Genomic DNA, 17,990 nt, shown 5'->3' with positions numbered 1-17,990 from the left:
AGGTAGAGGCTAAATTTTTCAGACAGTCTTTGGAATTATGCTTGGCAAATGTGGCGTTGGGTGCAGGAAGAGCACTTCCCCTGAGTGGCCTTCCTACCTGAAGTCGTTTATGGCTGCTTGGAGCCTGACCAACGTTCAACCACTACATCATTCTTTAAAGGAAAAATACCTGTGTCTACTAGTTTCCGATGAAGCATGCTCATCAAAAACTTAACTCAGGAGTGGGTTGATAAAGAAGGATTTAGACAGAATCATGGGCGGATTGCCCAAGAAATTCACCTACCTCACAAGAATACTAAAGTTGCTGAGCATCGCTCAAACACAATGGTGCCCTACTTAGTAACTATTCACAGTTCTTAGTTACACCTTTCAGCGATGAAAGTCAGAAAAGACCCTGCACCCTCCATATGGGCATGTGTGCCCTGTTCGATTTTTGATTTTTTTATCGCATCAAACTCATTTATGGATGCTGATCCATAATCATCAGTTTGCCAACTTTCTCTGAGGCACCATTTTTGCACCATCCGTGGTTGAAATTTTGATTGTACATACATACATGAGTTGCTTTTATAACGCTCTCTGGCGTTCTGCGACGCCTAATTGCCTCGGTTTTCCCACAATCGATCAGGGAGTTGACACTCCCTCATCTCATTTAAAACCCCCTGTCGCCAACCTTTCATTGGGCGTCCTGTTCGTGGCCGTACCAGACAAGCTGTTTGGTCATGATGTTGAACACGATGTCATTTTTAACTTCCATGTTATGACGCCCTCTCTCATTATGGACCCGTTCTCTCCTAGAAATACCTGCCGACCTCCTCCAGAAATCCATCTCCGTTGCTCTTAACATATCTTGTGTCTGTTTCATCAGCTGCCAAACTTCACATCCGTATGTTAATATACTTTTAACCACAGCATTGTATATCCTCCTCTTGTTATTTTTGAAAATGCGCTAATCCCAGAGGATTCCATTTAACATCGCTATAGCCTTCCTTGCTAAGGTGTTTCTTTCCTTGATAGCTTGATCCGTCCTTCCATCCTGGGTCAACCGCACTTCCAAGTATTTATAATCTGCGCAGCCTCTGATCTGCTACCCATCCTATAACTCAATGCTTTGCTGATCACCTCCAAAAGTCATCTTCTCAGATTTGGATATACTGACTTCCAAACCCCACTTCCGATACTCTTCTACTGGCTTGCGCATCATGTAGGTACTCCGCGTCATCTTGATCTTGAGCAACCACCACCTGGTCATCAGCAAAACACAGAGTCAACAGAGTTTCAAAATCACCCAAGGGGACACCCATATCAGAACATTTCCTTTTCCATTCTTTTGGCATGCACTCGAAGTAAATTTTAAATAATGTTGGCGACAACCAACATCCCTAAGGAGTGTGCCTCTGACCGATTGCTTTGCCTTAGTAAAATGCCAGGTTTATTTTGGACAGTCCTGAAGCATGACAAAATGATAGAAAACAGTGGCCAGTTTTGGGTGTAATTTATCCCCCCCCAAAAAAAAAAAAAAAAAATTTAAGGGGAAAAATCATTTACATCGTTTTTCACTACAATTCTCATCAATTTCGATGGTTTTGGTACATGGGTGATTTTAAGCAAATTTTATATAGAGGTTTGGTATTACTTTTGGGCCCGAACCTCCAAGCTGCCGTTCTATTTGAGTTCGGAACTTCTGATTCAGTAACTAACGAGTTGCAACGTTAGTGCGTGATTTTGACACCACCTCGCGAGGTGGTTCTAAAAAATGTTTGACCTAAGGAAAACCAACGGATCTGATTGGTCGAATCGAGTAACAGTGCTGTCCACTGGTGTTGGTGATTGATGAGACAAACCGGGACAGAACTTCCCAAAGAAGTTCGGAACTTTAAATAAAATTTGTGTCTAATTAGCAAGAACTGTGGTTCAGCTTAATGTATGATGAATCATTATCATCCAGGAACCGCGGAATTTTATCATGCAGTAAATTGAGAAATGTGAGCAGTCAAATGAAATCATTTCTTGTGATTTCATTTGTTTTCGAGGTATAGGATTTCAAAAATATACTGAACTTTCATCATTGCCTCTCCTTCAAACCATGTATTTTGGGCCTTTTTTTTAATATTCTTTTTTTGAAGTATTTTTAGTTCGAATGAATTTTGATTATTTTATGCCAGCACCTTAACCTCTCCCTCTTATTTAATATTTTCCCTTAATTTCTCAACAGTCTGCTGTTTGTCATTGGGATTTCAATTTTATAGATATTGTACTCACTGATACTAAAATTTATAAATTCTGTTGATTTCCCAGTGATTTTTTTGGAAAGGATGCCAAAAGCAGCCAAGCAATCACAGGCACAGACATTAAAATCATTCAAAGTCTTGGGCAGCATGAAATTGGTAGCTCGCAAGTCAAGATGAAGAACATGGTTGATTATGTATGGGAGGAACGCTTCTACACAGGACAACTCCTCGCTGTGCATATTGGTGGAAAGTACCTAGCATATGGTATTAAAGGTAATTTTTGCAACATTTCTGTTCTTTTTTTAATTTTTCTAAAAAAAAAATAATGAAAACTTCTTCAATTTTGAAAATCAAGGTCATTCACTGTCTGCAAGAGGATGAAAGCTGTTTCAAGCCATTTCCAATGCCATTGCGCTGTTATTTAATGCCAAAAGTTATGACTAGCAGACCATCACAAGTTATTGAAATAATGATCAATGGACGGTTACTGGTATGGGGAAGAAAATCATAATGCAAAAACTGCCAAATAATCAGGAGCCTTGTGTCTTCACTAGCTGTCGGGTCATGGAGCTCACACATTTTTTATTTCATGTTCTCATATTGAATACCTTGAGTCCAATGTCGCAGTATTGTGTTGAAACATAATTTGCAAGGAATCAAGTTGACAAATTAGTCTTTAGTAACTCGCTTCATTTCATGCAACTAGGCTGCGCTTTGTAATGTCAAAGTTTACAGCATCTTCATAAACGCGGGGTTGCCCTACTTTCTGGTTTTGCCCTGGATTAAAAATGCACTACATTCCCGTTTTTTATTGGCCATGAATTCATTTTTAGGTGTTCATTTACACTTCTTCCATAAAATTGTGCATTTTGTGTTCTGCAGCTAAAACCTCAACGGGTGTGATTCGAGTCATTAACAGCGAAACATCAGCACGTGTTCTCATCCGTGGAATGGAAGGACTTGTTCAAGACATAGCTTTTGCTCACATAATGAACCATGTAATTTTAGCCTCGGTAGATGAAAAAGGCAACCTTTTCATTCATCGGGTCTTGGAAAGTAAAGACTCTGAAACAGCGCTAGAGAGTGAACTGCTTTTACATGTCATCCAGGACTCAGATCTTGACTACTGTGGACCGCATAGAGTGATATGGTGTCCTTTTATCCCTGATGATGATACAAAATCACCGGGTGAAATAATTGAAGATGTCTCCACGCTACTTGTCTTAACAAGAGGCACAAAGGTTGGTTGGTCTTTCAGTGCATTTATTGTCGTTGATCCTGGAGCCAGTTCCTAAAAACCAAGGTTCCTCTTTAAATTTTTGGTTGCAGTATCCTTTTGAAAGAGGACTACTCAGTAATAACGGAGTAGTGGAGCCCAGAGCCTTTTCCAGCTTCATGTGACTTGCAAGCATACGTACCACCATATATTTTTGGTACGAAACTTACTGCTGATTTTCAGTAGCAACATGTCTCTGTATTGAAAGAATATGTAGATGGATAAATACTAATATGATGAAAATATGATTTGAGTTACCACCCCTCAATGCTACCTGCATGAGATGCCATTGATGTGAATGTCAGTTATGGTGCTCAGTCAGTTAGCCTCAGGATATGGGTAAATCAATAATGATGTTGTCTGCACACCCCTAAAATTTCACTATTTTCCCAAGTCCCCAAGTAATGTTATTACTCACTCTTGAACTAGTGTCAAAAATCATATGACAGTCAGAACTAGAACCAGCAAACATGCCTCTAAGATGTTTTGCAGAGTCGTGAGACCATAACTTTTGAGCGAACAGATTTATCATTTTATAACAATTCCAGACTTCTCGAAGCATTGCTTTTTTTAAGGGGCCAATAGTCAGATTCACCAGTAATTTTCTAATGGGATACATTACGGTAATTAATTTCTTCAAGCTGCAATGTCAGATAAAAGGATGTCAACACGCTAGCTGATTTTCCATTCAAATTTTGTTCCAGAACCTTTCCAAGGTTCAGTTGAGTTTTTTTTCAATCCCAATTCTAAACTTGCATATTTTTTAGATTTTTTAAGGATTACATCTCAATGGGAAACTTATGTAAGTGGGTAGTTAAGAGTTTATTGGGGTTTATGCAATCCACCCTAGGAGCCTGAGTTAGCATTTCTCACATGTGATTATGTTGATAACCGCTCCTCTACTTTCTGGAGGGGGATAAAAATATTGAACAAAATGTGTTTTGCAATATTATGTAGCATATCGATGACTCTACCTTGTCTAATGTAAGTAATTTTTTCTTTGTTTATAACAGGCTGAACTGTGGAATGTAGGCATGGTACAGAATGCTCATGGTGTTGGACCAGTCAAGCCTAGTACTGTGACAGAAGGTTATCTAGAAATAAACGAACATTCAGCCTGCATTGTCGATGCTGCCTTCTCACCTGATGGCACAGCAATTGCAACAGCAGCCCTTGATGGTGAAATTAAATTTTTTCAAGTGAGTATGAATTGATCGTGATCAGAGAAAATTGATAAAAATTGCAGTTATGTTCCCAAGCTTTTCATTTTTCAAATCAGACTTCTAATTTTAAAAATCTTCTTTCTTTTCAAAATTGTTTTTAAACTGATTACCTTTTTCTCTCTCTTTTCTTCCCTACTTGATCTGGGTGAGATAGGGTTTTTCAGTGGAGTTTTTTGGGTCTCATAAGTTTTTGTTTGTGTTTATGAGGCACATTAGAAATATCAATTGAAAACCAGGGAAAAAAATAGTTTAAAAAACAAAACAAAAACAATGATATCGATGCATGGGTTGTAAGGACAGTCCAAACATTATGCAACACTAAGAGGAGAAAACAGTTAACTCCCCCTGGGAGGAGGTCTAGCTCTTCATCACATCAAACGAAAGTGAGCGTAATGTTTGTTTAGTTTCGATTCAGTTAAAGCATTGAAGAAATAAGTCAATGTCTTGGCGAAATGGAGAAAGTTACCAATCAAAATGTGAAGTAATTCTATAAGGAGGAGGGGATGGTTGTTTGGATCTGAATAACAAGTGCAGGGTCTAACATTCTAGATTTCTGTGTAATACAATTAATGGAAGGTGTAGGAGGCCTTGTACATTAGGCACATTGGGAAAAAAGTACTTGTAATGAACTTAGGAAGTTAAAGGAATTTTATGATTTCTTTTTTATGCCGAGTTTTTATTATAATGAAGGTCACTGCAGAGAGGGACAGAAACGCAGAGAGCACTGCTCTTTCAAACTCTGATTTTTGAAGGCTGCACTTTCCAGAGCATGATACTTTTCTTGATAGCCTTATAAACTCTTCCACCTGCTTCCCTCAAAATTTGCACGCAGAAAGGTTGATTTTCGAAGATCTCATGCCCCTGAGGTCGTAGAAAACATCCTATCAAATAGTAAAAAAATTTAGCCAGCTCTGAATCCCCACGTTTTATGTGCTGTCTTTTTATCTAAAGGATTTTAAGTTTCATGCCTTTTTCTCTACTTCATCCAATATTTACAGGTTTACATGGCCAATTCTACAAAACCAAGGTGTCTTCATCAGTGGGTTCCTCATGATAAGAAACCATTATCCTCTCTCTTCTTTTTAGACAATCATAAATCATATAATCCTGAGTAAGTATCTATCGGTTAATCATTTTTTTCCCCATTAATACTTTAACAAGTCGACTCTTTGGGTGGGAATCTACTTTTAGAACGGAACATTGAGGGTACTCAAAAAATTGGCTAGTTCCCACTTTCTCTCATCATATGGAAAATGGATCGTAATGTGCAAAAGAAAAAAATAGCAAATCCTAAAATCTTGGATGTATCTTAGCAGTCATAGCCGCAACTTGCTAAAACCTTTCCAAATTTACTGGAATTGAAGTGCAAGCACTATTGATATAGCTAGTTCAAGGGGCCTTATGCTCTCATACATCTAGAATGGCCATTAATCAATTGATATTATTTTAATGTCATGTAGGATTTTGTGATATGCTGAGCTAGGCTAATCGACGGGTGTGATCTACTGATAAGGTTTAAAAAGACCCAAATCGAAATAAGTCGCTCGTCATGACTCCACCAGTATTCCAATGCATCTGCCTGAGCTGAGCGCTTTTCCCCTTCAGTCTTGCACTGATACTCATTAGAGTTCAAATTCCTAAGTGTAGTGAACATTTTTGGAATTTTTTGGCCTTGATCCCCCCGCTAAATAGTGTGGATCCAGCACTACTCCACCTCGTTGTTATTATGGAACGTATATTCCATAAAATATATTTTAAGATAAAATTATTTACCTTGTGCTGGATGTGTGTTTAGAATCCAATTTTGGAAGTTCGTCATCACAGGAGCCGAAAATAATTCAGAATTGAAAGTATGGTCCTGTGAAACATGGACTTGTCTGCAGACTATCAATTTTGTCTCATCAACCAATTCAAAGCTTCAGCTTAAAGCCAGCGTTGACCTTGCTGCTAACTATCTTGTTCTATCAGACATCCAATTAAAAGTGAGTATTCCAACCTTATAATTGTATTTAGCTGGTTTTCTGATGTTTTATCTTTGTTAATGTCAACATGAGGTCAAACTAGGTGCACTTGTTGCTGTCAAATCAGAAAACAAATTCAATTTCTTTCCATTGGAATTAAGTCTTTTGGAGGGTCTTTTTCAAAGTTGGTTTTTCTTTGAGAAAGGCTACAAGAATTTGAACCTCTAAGTGTTATAAAAATTGAAAAACGTCCTAGATCGTTTGCTCATGCACAGAACGTCAATTCATCAGCTCATTTTTTTGAAATGAGTGGCTCCCTAATGTATCCAGCTTACCTGTAAATTTTTAAGTGCAAGGTCCCACATTCTTTTCATGTATGTCAATACTTAAAATGACCTCCTGTTTTATTATGTAATCATTATACGAGGTCTGTTAGATTAGAAACCGGATTTTGGTCATAACTAGCCCACAATGCGTCCAAATTACGTTTTCTTGAGCTTTTCTGATAGCTGAAAATATATTTAAGAACGCTACGTTCACAAATTTGAAAAATCCTAATTAGCTTCGTTGGTATGTGGCTTGAAGTAAGGCAACCTCAAGGGTGTTTTGCGATTTTTATGTTTGACCGAACTTGTCTCTCTTTTTTCGGTCTTGCACTACATTTTTCAACCCACAAGGAAGATTGGAGTTTCGTCTCCATATCGTAGCCGTGCACTAAAGTATTATCACCGAAAATTATCATATCCAAAAATGTAGGATCATTGTTAGAACGTTCAAGCAGCTAACGGGAAATTAACATTTGGTTGGATTTTCGTTCAACGGACAACAATCAAGGGGCAAGTGTACCTGAAACTCGATGCGTGTCTACATATTCTATTAAAATCGTATGGACAGAGCCTTCAGAAATATTACTCTGTTCAACGAGCTCGAAACGACCATTTTCGAGCACTTTGGCCCCACTTCTTCCACGTGACAAATGTCAGTTGCCGTTGAGGGCCGATTCCCATGCTCCTCATCTTTGACAAACTCCTGACCAGTTTTAAATCGTTTAACCCATTCAAAACAGTGGGAACGTCTCATACAATGATCATGGTAAACTTTACTTAGCATATACCGATAGTTTCGGTATAAGGTATACCGAGTTTAAAACAAAATGTAACGTCGAATCTTTGCTCCATCAGTGATCGCATGATGAAAATCGCAAAACGCACCTGACTTGCTCGTATTCAAGATGACACAGAATAAACACTGATCAAAATAAACAAAATCTGTGAACGTAGCGTTCTTAGGTATATTTTCAGCTATCAGAAAAGCTCAAGAAAACCTAATTCAGACGCATTGTGGGCTAGTTATGACCAAAATCCGGTTTCTAATCTAACAGACCTCGTATTTTTAAAGTTCCTGTGATTTACCCAGTTACCTCTCTTTCTTTCCTCAGGTCTTATATGTCTTTGAAATATTCATGAACTGCAAAAAAACAACAACTTTCTTGATTTCTGTATCAGAATTTACTGTTCCAACAGCTGTTCTTAGTTTTGACATTGTTGATGCTGGGAAGAAAAAAGTCAAAGCAGATAGCACCTTTGTTTTAGATGACTTATGTAATGGGAATGGTTCGTATTGTTTTATTCTCCTGTTTGTATCATACCATTTGCATTTCAATTGCCGTACATCTTTGATTAAATGAATGTCATTACAACAAATCCTCAGAATTTACGAAGAGTGTGCTGACTTAATCCCATGGCCAAAATCTGGTGTGCAGAAATCCTGCATGTCATAATCTGTCAGTACCAAAATCTCTGGTGAGAAAAATCCCATTTTTACTAAATCCCTCAAGTAAGAATTTGCAAGAATCTTAGCAACAGCGCAGAAAACTGGATTCCTCAACAGAATGTAAATGACAAAAGATGAAAACTCGTGAATAGTAAAAAGTGGAGGTTACTGATGCAAAAAAACTTTATTTACATCAGTCAACTATGTCATCTAGCTGCCGTGTTATATGTGTCAGGTTTATTGAATCATCACAATCAATAAAAAGTAATAAATGATCGAAACTATTGATGTTTAAAAGAAATTTGTGTCGGTGAGAAAAGTTGCTTATGGACAGTTGGACGGAGTTAAATAGAAAGGAACCAAGCCACATCGGGATCGAACCTAGAAAAAGAGGTTTAAAGTTTGGCTCCTGCATGAGACTCAATGTAAAAGATAAACTTCAAGTTCAATTTCTGCAAAATTTGCTCCAACAAAAACTTTGAATTTTTGGCGATAGATAGTAGAGCAGTGGTTGAGTTTAAAACCACTCATAATTCAATTTTTTCCAAAATGTGGGTTGGTTCCTTTCTGCTTAACTCAGTCCAGTTAGCAATTTGGAAGTGCGTTAAAGCAAAACTGATATATTTAATGTTGTGCTTGCATACACACCAATAATGAAATAATTATATTAATTCTCATTTTATACTCATTCATTTCATACTATTTTAATACTCATTTTCATAATCCGATCCGACACAGAACTTGTACCTTAATCAGTGTTCCTCAATAATCATCATCCGTTTGTTATTATACGTTCACAACCAAGAGGGATCCAGAAAATTCAAGAGAATAGCAAACATAGGACAAGAAAAGGCGATTTTGGGATACTCAGATATCCCCTGAACTAAAAGGAGTCAGTCATGATGCATATTAATCATCAACATCTATTTTCATCATTTTGTGGTTCCTCTCAGGAACTCAGACTTTAATAGTGAAAAACCTGTTAAAAACATTAATTTAATCAGGTTTGTATCAGCAGCAAGAAAATTAATTGAGTCAAGCTTTTAATTTGTTTTCCTCTTGTTAACAACCAGGAGATCTTGAAGAATGTGAAGGAGATGAAAACACGGTTGTTGTTGTGCGAATGTATTTAGTCCAGCCTAAATCTTTGCAAGACTGTCACATTATCTTTCCACCTGTCTCCAACGAGCCTGAAACATCGAATGTGCTTTGTTCTCTGTCCCAGGAAGATTTTTGTAAGTTTATGTGCTGATTCATAAAAATGTATGATACGTGGTTGTTAGTATTCTTAAGGTGCTTTTAAAGTAGTAGAACTGTTGCTCTCTTAGTCAAGGAAAGGTCTAGAATTTGCAAACAAGCATAATTCGCCATTTAGTGTCCAATTTCCGCGGTTAATCTAAGCTGAATGGTCAAAAAATACAGCACTTGACTTGTGATAAAGTGACCAGATTATATTTGAAGGTGCCGGAGAGAAACAGGTGCGACATGAAGAGAGTCAATAAAGAGGAGGCTCTAGCAACACATGTGAGAATCACGGACATGACTTGTTCAATTCTCAAACACACATTTGTTTGCTCTTTACTCTTCAGCCAACATATTCTCCACATTCAAAACTCAATAAAGTGCTTCTGTTGGGCAAAGGAATTTTTATTTTGGAGTACCAAGAAGGTCTAATTTACCCTGGAGTGTCTCATTATTTTGAGATACTTCATTCTATTTATCGGAAAAAGCCGAATAATCCACAACCAAGTGACTTTTGGTTTGTTTTCCACTTTACATATGTTAAGAGCAAATTTTTGATGCATAACAAAGAATCATAAGTTCACTTCGGAATGAACCACGAGACAAGGTACGAATTATAGCATTACAATATATGTTTCCTGATTCAAATTTTGTGTAGAACTTAATTCGGGCAACAATATTGATTAAATTAACTCCAGAGTAACTTATAAATATTCTTAGTTTACACTGGTCACAGGCAATTTGAATTCTCCACTCCACAATTTTCCAGAAGAAAAAGAACAGTCTACTTGAATCAAACCGATCTTTACAACAGATTTGACAGTCTAATTAATGGAGCTATGTTCCTTCCCTGCCTTGTGTTGTCCTAAGTGCTAACTACGTGCCCTAACAGAGCCAAAGCACCGAGATTGAGGTCGCCCTATTTTCATACTGCAGAGATTGTTTCAGCAACATTTATTGTGCAATTTGGCTAACGTAAACTCTTGTTTTTTCATGTGCAGGAAGGCTGGAATTGTTTATAGGAAAATATTAAATGTTTTTGTCAGGAGTTCATCTCAGTGAATACCATGCGCGAATCTTGTTTGGCGTGAAATTTTAACAAGGAAACATCTATCAGAATACTTGAATTTGCACCGTGTGGTCCATTGAGAAGTGAAGCGATTCTATAATTTCTCGCTTAGCACGGGATTAACATGTTTAATTTGAGTACCAAATGTGGAACAGGAATACTTGTATTTTTACGTTTTTTTTTTATTTTTTTTTATTAGTTTTCAGTGAGCTTCCTTGTACATGGAAATATACACTTTGTTAATAAATATAAAATAAGTATGAATGTACAAACAACCAAGAAGTTCGTTACTTATTGACGTGAAACAATATGAAGTAATAAAATTAAAGGGTCAGACCAGGGGGCTGGCCAGTTCTCTTGGTTTTACTCTTTTGAGGCGTCTGTATTCATTACTGTTATCTAGGAGTTAAATTGCCTCAATATTGGGATGGGAATGGAGAAGTCGCTCGTAATTTGTTGCGATTTTGGTAATATATTGTGAGACCGTCTCAATACCAAGGTCTCTATGGATATCTGAATTTCTTGCATACCAATCTATCAGTTTGTGATAAATTCTACTTATATAATTTTTTATCATTATTTTTTAACCTTTTAGTGCCCAAAGAGGAAGATCCAACATTGCCTGCAGTTGATATATCAGAGCAAGTCATTCAATCAGCACAAGATTTTACCAGTGCAAATCACACATCTGGGCAAGCACTCAACCTCATGACACCAGACGCATTTGCGGCGCCTGTGAAACCAGAAACTTGCAGCCTGTCCCAAAGCCCACCAGTAAGTGAAAAGTTCGTGAAAGCGCCTGCTCATTACCCATGATTAGAAAAAGCTCCGTATTGATCACCCTCTTTTTTATTTTTTTTTTCATGTACTGAAACTATCTCAAAGTGAATAGACCCCAACTTTCTGACTTTCCTCATTGCCCATTAAAATAATTAGTTGTATTTTCCCCTCATTTTCTAAAAAAAAGAGAGACTAAAAGATAACTGGCTTTGGAATTTTGATTGAAGTACTCCATGAGTTAAGCTTACTGTATTTCCTCAGTTTTCTTTCAACGTTACGTATCTACATTTTAAAAAAAGGCACCGTCGAGTAGGAAAAGTTGCTATCTAGTAATGTCATTTATCATTGCCATTGAGCTCCTCCCTACAAGAGGTAGGACAAAGTCTGCAAAATGGTGCACTTTAATTCCCTCTCACTGATAGACACCCTTAAGTTACCTGAGTGCCTCTTGAGGTAATGTAAACTACTTAGACTATAAAAAGTTGGAGAACTGATTGCTGCCAAAGAAGGTTGATTGGTATTGAAAAGGTGTGCAGGTCAAGGGCATAATTTTTTGAAGGTCAGCAGTAGCTATGATTGGTTTCACATAGCTAGTCATAGTCTTGGGCTACAAAAACTATGAAGAGGTCAGATCACTGGTAACTGATGCGTCCTTTTATGCACAATGCAGTTGCTTCTTTTTCCATTTAAACAAGAATAAGTGTCGTCACAGTGTGGAATATCCCACCAATGCTTGTGTAATTTCACAGCTCTAGCCTAAGAGCCTAAGTGCATTTTCCCTCATGAAATCATCTGTTTCGTCCTAAGTCAAGAGAACCTGACCCTTAGCTTGTCTGACCTATATCTCATAATTTGCTGTATGGAAGCATTTTCTTAAGTTATACATTTTTTTTACTGTAACCGTTGCATTCAGAAAGTCTAACATTATTACAGCATAGTCAAGTAAACTAAAATTGAGATTCAACTCCTACTCGTGTCTTTGTATTTCTCAGTCTAGACGTATTGTTCTTGACAAGTATGCAAGTAGGTCTCACTACAGCTCAGAATTTGATCCAAATCAGTCAGTTGTAACAATAATGCGCCTTACTCATTGGAGTATAAAAAGCCTTTGCCAGAAATCTGAAAGAAGAATTTATTAGATTTGAAACCACTGTATTCTCTTCTATGAGGAGTCTTTCAGCTTTACTCGAATGATGATGACGCATCTGTTTTGCTTTTGTAGAATGAAATTGTCTTGGCTAATCCTGGTTTGAACTCACTTGTAAGATCTTTGATGGGTTTTTTTTTTGGGGGGGGGGGGGTGCAAGACATTTTAAAGTAGTGGTTCAAATGGTGTTTAATAAGTGTTCCATTAACATTTTTGATCTGTCTGTGAAGGATTTTGTCAAACAAGAAGAAGTAAGAGAAAAGCTCAATCAACTTCTAGCTTCAGCCAGCTCTCCAACATCACAGTTGAAAGAAGCATCTGTTGTAAGTTTGAACATCAAGATCCTAAAATACTCCTTTCAGATCATGCTTAGAATGACTCACTAAACAAGGTATGAAGTTAAGCATTCTTATGCATGTTTTTTAATCAAAATTTAATGTAGAACACAATTTGTGCATAAACAATTACTGAAATTGACTCTTAGTCAAGATGTTTAATGTTTTTAGACTTGTGAATTCAAACCTCCTACTCAAGAAAATCCAATGGTCTACGTATGTCAGATTGCAAACTGGACATTACCAAGGCAGTTTCTATGATACAAACATATGGCAATCTCAATCTTGACGCTTTAGTACAGCCATTGCTAATTTTTAACACTTTGAACAACAAAGAGTGGGAAATGAACAATGTTTGATTGAGAAGTCCACTAAAATCGATGTAGCGCGCAATTTGACTCACATTGCGTTTCTTGTGACGGGGCAATTAAAATTTTCTGCAATCAATGTAAAATTAAAACGTTAATATCTTAGTTAGGAGTTGATTTCAGTAATTTTGGATGCAAGAATTGTGCTCTGCATGAAATTCTTGTTTAGAAACATGTATCAGAATGCTTAAATTTGTGCCCTGTCCAGTGGTCCAATTGTCAAAAACCAATTCCAACATATATTTATATCGTTTTTTTTTTCTAAATGTTATCAATTGAATTCATACATGTAAAACTTTATATGAGTGTCAACCTCACAAGAATGAGCAAAATCTATGCCCACTGAATTGGCTATTGAAATTATGACTGCTGGTAATTATCTGCATCAATTTCACAGAAGCTTTCCCTCTTTCATTTATTCAAGTGTTTTAATTTTTCTGAAAAGAAAGAGCTCATTAGAAAGCTTGACAGTCACATCACATCCTAGCATCTGTTCAAGGGGCCGTTTAAAACTCAATCATATTTCAGTTTTTTGATGTGTATCTTCCTCTCATCATGTATGGTTATTTTCAAATCTTTATTGCTCTTCATGTCCAACTCAGGTCAACAATGAGACAGCTCCAGACTACCCTCATTATGCCAGTGGTGGAAGCAGCCCAAGCCGAGAAGTTCAAGAAATAATGCTTCCCTTGACATCAAGTCAATGTTACTTCCCTAAAGCAAAACCACCGTGAGTTGTATCATATTTATTCCAAACTGCACATTTTTTCCTGGTTTATTTCCAGTAACTTACAAAGGGTTCTGAAAAAGGATACATGCTTCTACCCGTAGAAATTACCAGTGCCTATCCCAATAGATAATATTTTTTATTGTAATTGTGGCTTTTTGGAAATATTCAATAATTTCTGTTGAAGGAAAACTCTTTTTTGTCTGATATTATTCGTGTTTCAAAATTGTCAACAACTTTGAATATGTCAAAAAACGCAGTGAAAAACTTTACAAGTTTATTAATGCTCATTTGCCAAGAACATACAGCCTGCTGAACATGCTTGCATTGGGTTTACAACTTCTTGTTGCTACATCAGATTCTTAATCAGAAGTTTTACAAAGAGAATCACGTAGTCCATGGATACGAGAACTGAGTAAAAAAAAATGTAGAACCTCTAAAAATTTCAATGTTCCAAAGAGGCTGTCTCGATTCCTGTCAGATTTGGCTCCATATCAGATACAATCAATTTTTTTAGGAATGGTTCAGTAGCATGTGTGAAGTTCAAATTTGGCGGACTTTATGGTGCAGCCCTCATCATCGAAAAAGGGGGGGGGGGGGTGTCAAAAGCAAAACTATTAACTGCCCATAGCTGGTTTGTCAGATTGATTTGAACTTTTTTCTCTCTTTTTTTCTGTTCTTTTTATTGAAAGAGCTCAAAAAAACCTATCAATACTCACAAGAAAAAAGGTCTGAAAAATTTCATTTCAGATGCCGAAGCTGAAGCTAAAACCTGCACAAAAATCTGCCGAATTTGCGAAAAAATGGAAAAAATCACATTTTCTATTCTAGTAATACATCATTTCTGCTTGGTTTAATTTATCCCCATTTATACCAAATGACCCAGTAAGATTGTTGGAGTGAGCATGCTGTTCAAATTCTTGCTTCAAGCCAATGATAAGAATGAAGCAACTACAAATTGAAGAACAACTGTCTCCCAACCATCAGCTTTTTGAACTTTTCTCCAACGCTCCTTTTCATTCTTTTCAGAATGAAGCAACTGTAACTATCATTTGCATCAATTTAACCTCTGTCTGAAAATGATAGGAGAAGAAATAAAAGAAAAGTCTAATTTCATAGAAATGTATACTTTTTTTATTTATATTTCTTTATGTTATAGTTGATAATTTTAATTTTTAATGCAGGCAACCAGATAATTATACCAAGGAATCAAAGTTTCCGGAAGATTATGTTAAGGAGTCAAAGTTCTCAGAGGCTAATGTCATAAAATTCAAACCCTCCAATCTCTCAAGTTTCCAAGGAATGTGTGAAGTTGATATTTCGGATTCAAAGTACGTAATATTACATAATCATATCCACTCTCACCTTTTCAACTTGTCTATAGAGTAAATTATTAACACTAGGTAAGGAAGGTGTTCATTTTTGAAATCTGAGAAAACTTATGTTTCTCTGTGTTGGAAGTGTGCTTCAAGGAGTGAAAAGAAGTGATCATTCTATCTAAAGAAATCTAAAACAATTTTCAGAGGTTGCTCAAGTGCTCTAAAAGGGGCAAGCTTTAATGTCGGAAATGGAACAAGCGATTAGTCAGATCCTGAAGGAAATCATGAAATGGTTACCTTTTGTGCAAAAATTTTGTCTGTTCAACTGTATCTGCCATGAAAAGGCTGCTAATGGTCGATAAAGTGGGCACATAAAACTACTTTTGGCGGACCCTTTGAAGCTAGGAGGTTAAATGAAAGTTGCCAAGCCCATTTGTTCATATCTTGTAGGTCATGGCTTGTTCGGGGCCCTAGACATTCCCTGGCGTTTCCGAAAAAATCTGCGCTAGTTTCCTTCAATCATTCAATTTTAATTGATGAAAGTGCTTTCAAGTGCTTTTATCCCAATGTTGTCAGTTTGCGCACAAGAACAGGGCTCAAAGAAGGGTTACTTTTTATAGAATCCTGAGTAGTATACTGATCCCTATTTTTGATATGTGACCAGGAGCACTACTCTGAATGTAAGCAACTTTGCATCATTTGAGCATCTCTCAATAGGTGGATAGTTGCCAATTCTCCAAATTATGGTAGAAACATCTGATATCTTGATTTGATAGTGATTGCTTGTGGCAACCGTTTAAGAAAAGTGCTTTTCCTCGCCTAGTCATTTCCAAACTAATTGTAAGCTTATAATATCCGTGTTTGTACTACTTGCAGCCATGGAAGTAAAGTGCAGGCTGTATTTCAATAACTCTTCTTGATCGCCAGTTGTGAGAAGTAAATAATCAGAAGTTTTTCCCAAAACAAGTGTCATCCTAAAATTATTAGGAATGACTAAGGTCCCTTAAAACAAGCATATGTACTTACCGAGCAATCCTAATTATTTTTAGACAAATAACAATTTTTTCTTTTATTGTCTTCTCGCAGCAGAAGCATCTCTAATAGGAGGCGAGACTCTGATCTTGGACTAAATACTAGCAGCAAAGATGTAGACCAAATGAGCAAAACTTTGCAAAAACTGGAGGCAGCTGTAAATAATATGACATTAACAAATAACGCATTGGTTCAAACAATGATAGACCACCAGACGGAATATAAGGTAAACTACTAGTAATGTTTTTGACCTCCAAGTAACTCTGATGCCAAAAGGTATAAAACATAGAAAAACTCAGTTTCCTTACCACATTAGAGTTCTTCTTATCTTTTTTAAACAAAATGTAAAAAAAAAAAAACAGGAAGGGAGAAGCAGGTTTCCAGTCAGCTGGTTGTTGAACTTCATTTCAGCATGGCAAGACGTCCTATCTTTTTCTGATAAACTATAAGTTTAATCTATCAAAACGCAATTCTGGAACCAGTGCAACTGGCCCATTAGTTGCGACTTTAATTTCTCTATTTTCGATTTTCCATTCTTCATTTATCACTGTGTCTCCTGTAAACTATGTAATCTTGTTTCTATTTAGGAATATATGCAAGATCTAAAGGAAGAAATTGCAAGAATCGAAGGAGTTGTGACAAGAGGGACTCAACAACAGATTGTAGCGCTCTCTCGAGAAGAACGACAGAACACTGAAACTGTGGTTACTGCTATCTCTCAAGTTGTAGACAACATTGTATCAAACAAGTTGGAAGACATTGTTGCTAATGAAATCAGTAACGCAATTTTACCAGGTATATCCTCTACCTTATCTTTATTTAGTGTATCATTTACACCACTTGCCTTTTTCCTGAAAAATGAGTCGAAAACCATGGTGGGGAAACTTGAGAAGGTTATTTTGGATACAGCTGAAAGGTGGATAAATTCAACTGGATCGTTGTATTTTGTCCAATTTCCTATCATGCTTTAGTTTTGAAAAGTAGCAAATTATAAAACATGTTACAATGTTACATCAAGACTCATTGTGAATTTCTCCTCAATAATGAGTTTACATGCTTTTCATGTTAAAAAGTTCCTTAACTTTCTCTCGCCCAAATTTGGCTGGTAATCATTTTTAGCTTAATGTTAGTGTCTCTTTTTATCTACTCGTCTTGATAAAGAGAGGAAAGTGTCACCTTAACAAAAATTCCTAAAGGATGCAAACACCACCCCCCCCCCCCCCGCCCTAAATCTTCTAATTCTTAATCAGCATCTTATTAGTATTTTTTAGTTGAGAGAGTGCCACTAGACCTCTCTTTCCTCCAAATTTCTCTTGTTTTGTCCTAGTAATAAACTGATAGTATGTTTTGTATTTAGTGTGTTTGAGGCAACATACACAGTGTACCGCTTTATGCAGTCGCGCGTATACACAGTGTACCGCCTTTCCGATAGTTTCGACCCCCAACTCGATGCATTTTTTCTTTCCTTTTCATCTACGTTTCAGGATTCTAAGTTCAAGCTGCCTTT

At 36.8% G+C, this 17,990-nt stretch overlaps 1 protein-coding gene across 2 annotated transcripts in view; it reads left to right on the top strand.

The window, feature by feature from the left end:
* Ge-1 (Enhancer of mRNA-decapping protein 4 homolog Ge-1) overlaps nucleotides 1-17,990 on the top strand; it is a 51,466-nt gene that overhangs the window by 955 nt on the left and 32,521 nt on the right. For both annotated transcript variants that reach the window (XM_019052658.2, XM_019052659.2), the window contains exons 3-15: nucleotides 2,299-2,504; nucleotides 3,114-3,472; nucleotides 4,521-4,706; nucleotides 5,729-5,841; nucleotides 6,526-6,712; nucleotides 8,130-8,304; nucleotides 9,538-9,699; nucleotides 11,371-11,549; nucleotides 12,933-13,025; nucleotides 14,008-14,135; nucleotides 15,317-15,463; nucleotides 16,538-16,709; nucleotides 17,071-17,278. In XM_019052658.2, the coding sequence (XP_018908203.2) occupies nucleotides 2,299-2,504; nucleotides 3,114-3,472; nucleotides 4,521-4,706; nucleotides 5,729-5,841; nucleotides 6,526-6,712; nucleotides 8,130-8,304; nucleotides 9,538-9,699; nucleotides 11,371-11,549; nucleotides 12,933-13,025; nucleotides 14,008-14,135; nucleotides 15,317-15,463; nucleotides 16,538-16,709; nucleotides 17,071-17,278 (2,315 nt within the window). The remainder of the gene's footprint in view (nucleotides 1-2,298; nucleotides 2,505-3,113; nucleotides 3,473-4,520; nucleotides 4,707-5,728; nucleotides 5,842-6,525; nucleotides 6,713-8,129; nucleotides 8,305-9,537; nucleotides 9,700-11,370; nucleotides 11,550-12,932; nucleotides 13,026-14,007; nucleotides 14,136-15,316; nucleotides 15,464-16,537; nucleotides 16,710-17,070; nucleotides 17,279-17,990) is intronic.

Source organism: Bemisia tabaci, chromosome 5 (assembly GCF_918797505.1).
Source record: "Bemisia tabaci chromosome 5, PGI_BMITA_v3".
In the NCBI taxonomy this organism is placed as follows: domain Eukaryota; kingdom Metazoa; phylum Arthropoda; class Insecta; order Hemiptera; family Aleyrodidae; genus Bemisia; species Bemisia tabaci.
Note: the sequence above shows the minus strand (reverse complement) of the source record. Positions and strands in the feature narration are given on the sequence as shown.